The 6,000-nt window shown below is 34.1% G+C and overlaps 1 protein-coding gene across 2 annotated transcripts in view; it reads left to right on the forward strand.

The window, feature by feature from the left end:
• The window catches only part of CMPK1 (cytidine/uridine monophosphate kinase 1), a 35,798-nt gene extending 30,690 nt beyond the window's left edge, over positions 1-5,108 (forward strand). Inside the window, exons 3-6 of one of the 2 annotated variants that reach the window (XM_004001948.5) lie at positions 439-591; positions 1,881-1,957; positions 2,197-2,293; positions 4,019-5,108. In XM_004001948.5, the coding sequence (XP_004001997.2) occupies positions 439-591; positions 1,881-1,957; positions 2,197-2,293; positions 4,019-4,060 (369 nt within the window). In that variant the 3' untranslated portion in view covers positions 4,061-5,108. Of the gene's footprint in view, positions 1-438; positions 592-1,880; positions 1,958-2,196 lie in introns of both variants that reach the window. The other variant, XM_060400031.1, reaches the window with a different exon arrangement.
• The last annotated feature ends 892 nt before the right edge of the window (positions 5,109-6,000 follow it).

The raw sequence follows: 6,000 nt of genomic DNA on the forward strand, positions 1-6,000 counted from the left end.
CCAAAGATTTTTGCAGTTGTACTTGAATTACTGCAGAGAATCTGAGTACCTATAGAAGCAGTGTACTTCTTACCATAGCTAAATGACTTGGGAAGAGGAAAAGGAAAGTAAGATATGGGTCTCTAGTGGCTGGAGCAAGAATATTGATTAATGCTTATTTTTCTTTTCTTGCTGTTAATAATTTCATGAAAATAATATATGCTTACTAAATAAAAATTTTAAACTATAGAAAAAAATGTGTGTATGTGTATAAAATGGGAAAGGGATACATATCCATAACTCTTGCTGGCTGGAGGCAAACATGTTATTTCCTTTAAATTTTTTTTTCCTGTGTACCCTCCAGATTTACAATTTAAAGAATAATAATAAAACATACTCTGCTTAAGAAATTGCATTTTGTTAATGTAGCATTGAATTCACATCTTCCTTTTTTCTTAGGAAATGGATCAGACAATGGCAGCCAATGCTCAGAAGAATAAATTCTTGATTGATGGGTTTCCAAGAAATCAGGACAACCTTCAAGGCTGGAATAAGACCATGGATGGGAAAGCTGATGTATCTTTTGTTTTGTTTTTTGACTGTAATAATGAGGTAATGAAAATCTTCATCTGCCAACATGGGCTTTTAAACAGCTGGTGGTCAACTATTAGAGAAAAAGAAAGTGATTTATTTTACTTACATTTACATTTTATATTGGCAGTAGTATTTTTTAAACTGGTAAGTTGGATGGACAGAACAGCACTGTCTTACTGTTGAATTATTGAAAGCTGTTTGGCATCAGCAACCTTGTGGGCCTAAAATTTGCCTTATTTTCAAAATGACAAGAGCTTGTTTTGTTTTAAATTAAGAATTGACTCATATAATAATATTAGGTAATGAAGCTGCACTGTTACTTCTTGAGTAGACACTATTATCAGAGAGTATCTTGCCTTAGAGTGTTGCTTAGTGGAAAAGAAACACATTTTGGGAACGTTGGGGAATCTTTCTTTTTTAAAGAAACAACTAAGATAGCCTGATTTGTCTTTTAAGAGTGAAATGATACTGAAAAAAGCAGGAAAGAAGACTTTTTCTTTCTGGCACTTCTAAATAACATACTCAGACATACTTTTGAATAGCTGAATGAATTTCTTGGAATCCTTTCTTTTTGAGGGGAGGGGGGAATCATTTAATTAAAAGACCCGACTCTGTTTGACAGCTGTAATATAAACTTTATTAAATTAATGCCAACAGCCTGAAAGAATAAGAATCAGCAGTAGTGCCTTGAAGGAAGTTGACTATTCTTAAGTTGAATTGCAAATGTGCTTGTGGTAGAGAGACTTGCTGCAGCTTTTGAGTTGTTTTAAAACGTAACTCTCTTCTTCCAACCCCCAAAAATATGTTTTCACTTATTCTTCAAAGTTACTTTTAGAATGTTACCACAGCTTTATAACTAAGGAATGTTTATTCACGATTAACAAGGGATACTTTATTCAAATGCAAATATGTTGACTCAAATATTTAGATATTTATGGAATTATTGAAAATAAGCAAAAATGGAACAAAGTTTGAGGCATGTAATTCATACCTAATAAGTTAATAATATATCCTAGGTGGAACCATACACATATAGAGATCATCTTTTTATTGCGGTTTGAAAAAAAAATACACAGGAAAAACTGAGTCATGAATGAATTCTTATTATGCTCTGTACTTATTTAACCTAGTTTATATAAATTGAACCACATGTTTCAACTTTGCATGTTGATTAATGAATTAGACACATTGGGTTTAAAGCAAGGTTTTGTTGGTAATCTCTTCAAACTTTCTTCTCTTTTCAGGTTTAAAAGATTGCCAAATTAATATCTTTTAAAAAATAACTTTTTATATATTTCTGTTTTTAGATCTGCATTGAACGATGTCTCGAGAGGGGAAAGAGCAGTGGCAGAAGTGATGACAACAGAGAGAGCTTGGAAAAGAGGTACTTTGTGGTTCTTACCCATAGCCACTGTGCCAGTTTGGAACTTGAGTAACAGATTCAACTCTTAACGCATTTTGGTCCAGAAAAGGAAAAGAAAATGCCACGCTTAAATATAGAATGGCTTGCCTAAGAAGATGATAAGGGAGGGTGTCATTTGGATTTTATTCTGTATTGTCCCCTGATCTATAACCAGGGAGAGAAGTATACTTAGGACCTTGCAATATCTGGTTCTTTTGCAGAATTCAAACCTATCTTCAGTCAACAAAGCCAATTATTGACTTGTATGAAGAAATGGGAAAAGTCAAGAAAATAGATGCTTCTAAATCTGTTGATGAAGTGAGTACCCCTAGCCTGCCTAAAAGTAAAGTAAAATGTGATTTTGGGCGGGGAGGCAAGCAGTATGCAGGATAAAAAGAAATACAATGTTATGACAGATTATTTTGGTTTTCAGAACACTGGAGACTGAAGGAAGTGCTAAGCTTTTTCTTTTTTTTCTAATTGAAATATGTATGTTTTATTGATTTACAATATTGTGTTAGTTTCAGGTATATTTTTGAATAGAGTCTAAAGTGGGTTTTACAGTTTCGGACTTGTTCTTTGTAAGAAGTAGGTGGTTTATTATTTCCAACTTTTTTTGAGCACTGGAAAATTGGCATCTTCAGAGCTGTGATTTGGACCGTGATCATTTTTTAAAAATCTGTAACATGAAATCATCTAGCTGAATTGCCCCAACTGTTTTCACCACTTCCATCCTTCCAGAGTATGTAGCTCCAGAGGTGCAGGCTTTCCACAACTCAACGCTTGTCTCTTCCTTCATGAATCAGTGGTCCCTGAACTGTGGTTTGCAAGCCTTTAGTGTTCAGTCACTATTTTCAGTTTCTCTTAAGTTCTAGTGTCTCTGAGTCCCTGAATCATCTTCCTCTGGACCTTTTTTTTTTTTTTTTTTTTTTTAATTTGCTTACTTTTGACTCTGTTGGGTCTTAGTTACGGTCGCAGGATCTTTCATTGGGGCATGCAGCGTCTCTAGCTGTGGTGCATGGCCTCTCTAGTTGGAGTTCATGGGCTCAGTAGCTGCAGTGCACAGCTTAGTTGCCGCGTGGCATATGGGATCTTAGTTCCCCAACCAGGGATCATACTTGTGTCACCTACATTGAAAGGTGGACTCTTAACCCCTGGACCTTTTTTTTTTCTTCTGTATATCATATAGTCATTTCTGACTTATTACCGGTGTCCGCTTCCTATAAAGGTGAGGTAATAAAAGCAGAGATATTACTTTGTCAACGAAGGTCCGTCTAGTCAAGGCTATGGTTTTTCCAGTGGTCATGTATGCATGTGAGAGTTGGACTGTGAAGAAAGCTGAGTGCCAAAGAATTGATGCTTTTGAACTGTGGTATTGAAGAAGACTCTTGAGAGTCCCTTGGACTGCAAGGAGATCCAACTAGTCCATCCTAAAGGAGATCAGTCTTGGGTGTTCAATGGAGGGACTGATGCTGAAGCTGAAACTCCAATACTTTGGCCACCTCATGAGAAGAGTTGACTCATTGAGAAAGACCCTGATGCCGGCAGGAGGAGAAGCGGACAACAGAGGATGAGATGGCTGGGTGGCATCACCGACGCAATGGACATGAATTTGAGTGAACTCTGGGAGTTGGTGATGGACAGGGAGGCCTGGCATGCTGTGATTCATGGGGTCGCAAAGAGTCGGGCAGGACTGAGCAACTGAACTGAACTGAATACATTAGAAGACATAGTGTTTTAGAATCAGAACCAGGAAGATAAGGCACTTTAGTTTACTTTCTATCATGTTATTGGTAGCCTGTTAAGAAGTTTGTTTTGTCCTAAAAGCACTAATAAAATTGAAGCATCATATTCATAATTTTATATGTATTGTTTATGATATTATACTACTATCTAAAGTAAAGCAGATGAAACTAAGAAATTGTGTTTTTTAATGATCCATTTTGAAAATTAATATAAAATTTACTGTTTTATCAGGTACTTAGCCATATGATGTTTTAACAATATCTGCTTTTTAAAATTATTATCTTTTTTCCATTTTAGGTTTTTGATGAAGTTGTGAAGATATTTGACAAAGAAGGCTAACTCTGAACCTGAAAGCATCCTTGAAATCATGCTTGAATATTGCTTTGATAGCTGCTGTCACAACCCCCTTTTAAGGCAATTTTAATGTTTCATAATTATATCTCAGTTAATGACTGGAAAGTATGTAGTAAGACAAATTAAATTTTTTATCTTCAATTAAAAACATTTTTTTTTTTTGATCACGGGAGTAGACAGTGAATTTGAGTCTAACTTCATCTTAGCTATGGTGCTCACAAAACAAAGAAGGGTATTAACTAGTTCTTTGTTTTTATTCAGAAAGAATATCCCTATATAGTTTGTGCCTTTTGTGAGCAAAACTTTTTAGTATGTGTGAATATCCCTCTAGTAATTGCAATATGTTTGAATTAGGGATTCCCCATGTCTTCTTTCCCTTGCAGGTTTTAAATTTCCAACCTGCGTAAGTGAATTTGTGGACCAAATTCCAAAGGAACTTTTTGTGTAGTCAGTTCTTGCACAATGTGTTTGGTAAACAAACTCATAAAATTAAGTCTTAGAAGTGTTTTAGTATTTATCAAATAACTGACTGTTTCCTATAGAAAGGTAAGAAAATTTAGACTTTGTTTTACTGCAGCTTGTACAAAGTTGTGTGACAGGGCATAGTCTTTGCTTCCAGGATTGGGATGGGAGCAGTAGGGGTTCAAAGCCTGGTAGAATTGTCAGCTTTATTCTGATATAAATTTGAGGGTATTGGTCAGGGATCACATCTAACGACGTGTTCCTTTTGCTCTATTATATAATGTTGTTAATGATTAAACTGATCTTAACAAAATTCGTAGCATTGGAACCTTGAAATGCATGTACTTAGATTTATAAAAGTGATTCGGTTAGTGTTTTAGTAATACTTCAAAATGTTTCTGTTTATTTTTTAGATTAAGTGTAGGGTTTAGTACAAAGCAGAAGAAATTTAATGGTTAAATTTTCCATTTGTATTTTATTGTCTTGAATACTTTTTTTCATAGTTGTTTAAGAAGATTTAAAAATCATTGCACTTTGGCCAGAAAAATAATAAATTTATCTTATAAATGTTTGATTCCCTTCCTGGCTACTTTTATTCAGTAAATTTTTTTTTTTCTTGGCATCATGTTGAAGAAAAAGGTAGAGAATTTTTAAAGAGCTATACAATCCAAAGGAATTTTCTCTTAAGTTTATTCTTCCTTTAAAAATCTCTGAAAAATTTGTTTTCTCCTTATCTTTTTCTGCCATCACTAATGCAGAGTGGTATCCAAGGTTCTTAATATGAGATTTATTAAAATATTTCTCATTTTCAGCACTTACACTGTTTGGTATATGGAGTTAAATTGGGCAAGGAATTTAGACTTTGTATAATTAGATTTTATATTTAAAGTCATTGGGAATAGTGAGGACAGTTTATGGATGTTCTTATATTGTAATAGGTTTATTATTTCTATTATGAAATTTACTTTATTAATGATGAATTTGCAACATACCATAGAAAACAAAGTATCCATGAGTACTGTAACATAATGACCACTAAAATCTGTGTTAAGATTACCTTGGTTTCTTGGAAGAGATTGTAAAGAATTCTTATCTACTGATTTAGTCTAGCCAATAGTAAAGACTTAAGATTTTTGAGACCATTCCTACTCATATAAGTGAAGAAATCCCCATCTGATGGGAATCTAAATATTTACATTGATATCGTGAAAGCAAACTAAGGTTTTTAAGAAGACTGCTGAGACTAGGTGCTTTACTTCCTTTCATTAAATATCTTTCTGTGGCATTTAAGAACAAAACCCCAGAAACATGGTAATTAAATTACTGAATTATGAGGCTTTGCTTTTCAAGCAGGAAAACATGTTACCAATATTGAGTTTAGGAGCTGATTGAGATACATCTGACTTCACTTGTTTGGTCGTTCCCATTTATTAAAGATAGTTATCAAGACCCTTTTGACTTTA

The sequence above is a fragment of the Ovis aries genome, chromosome 1 (genome assembly GCF_016772045.2).
Source record: "Ovis aries strain OAR_USU_Benz2616 breed Rambouillet chromosome 1, ARS-UI_Ramb_v3.0, whole genome shotgun sequence".
Classification (NCBI taxonomy): domain Eukaryota; kingdom Metazoa; phylum Chordata; class Mammalia; order Artiodactyla; family Bovidae; genus Ovis; species Ovis aries.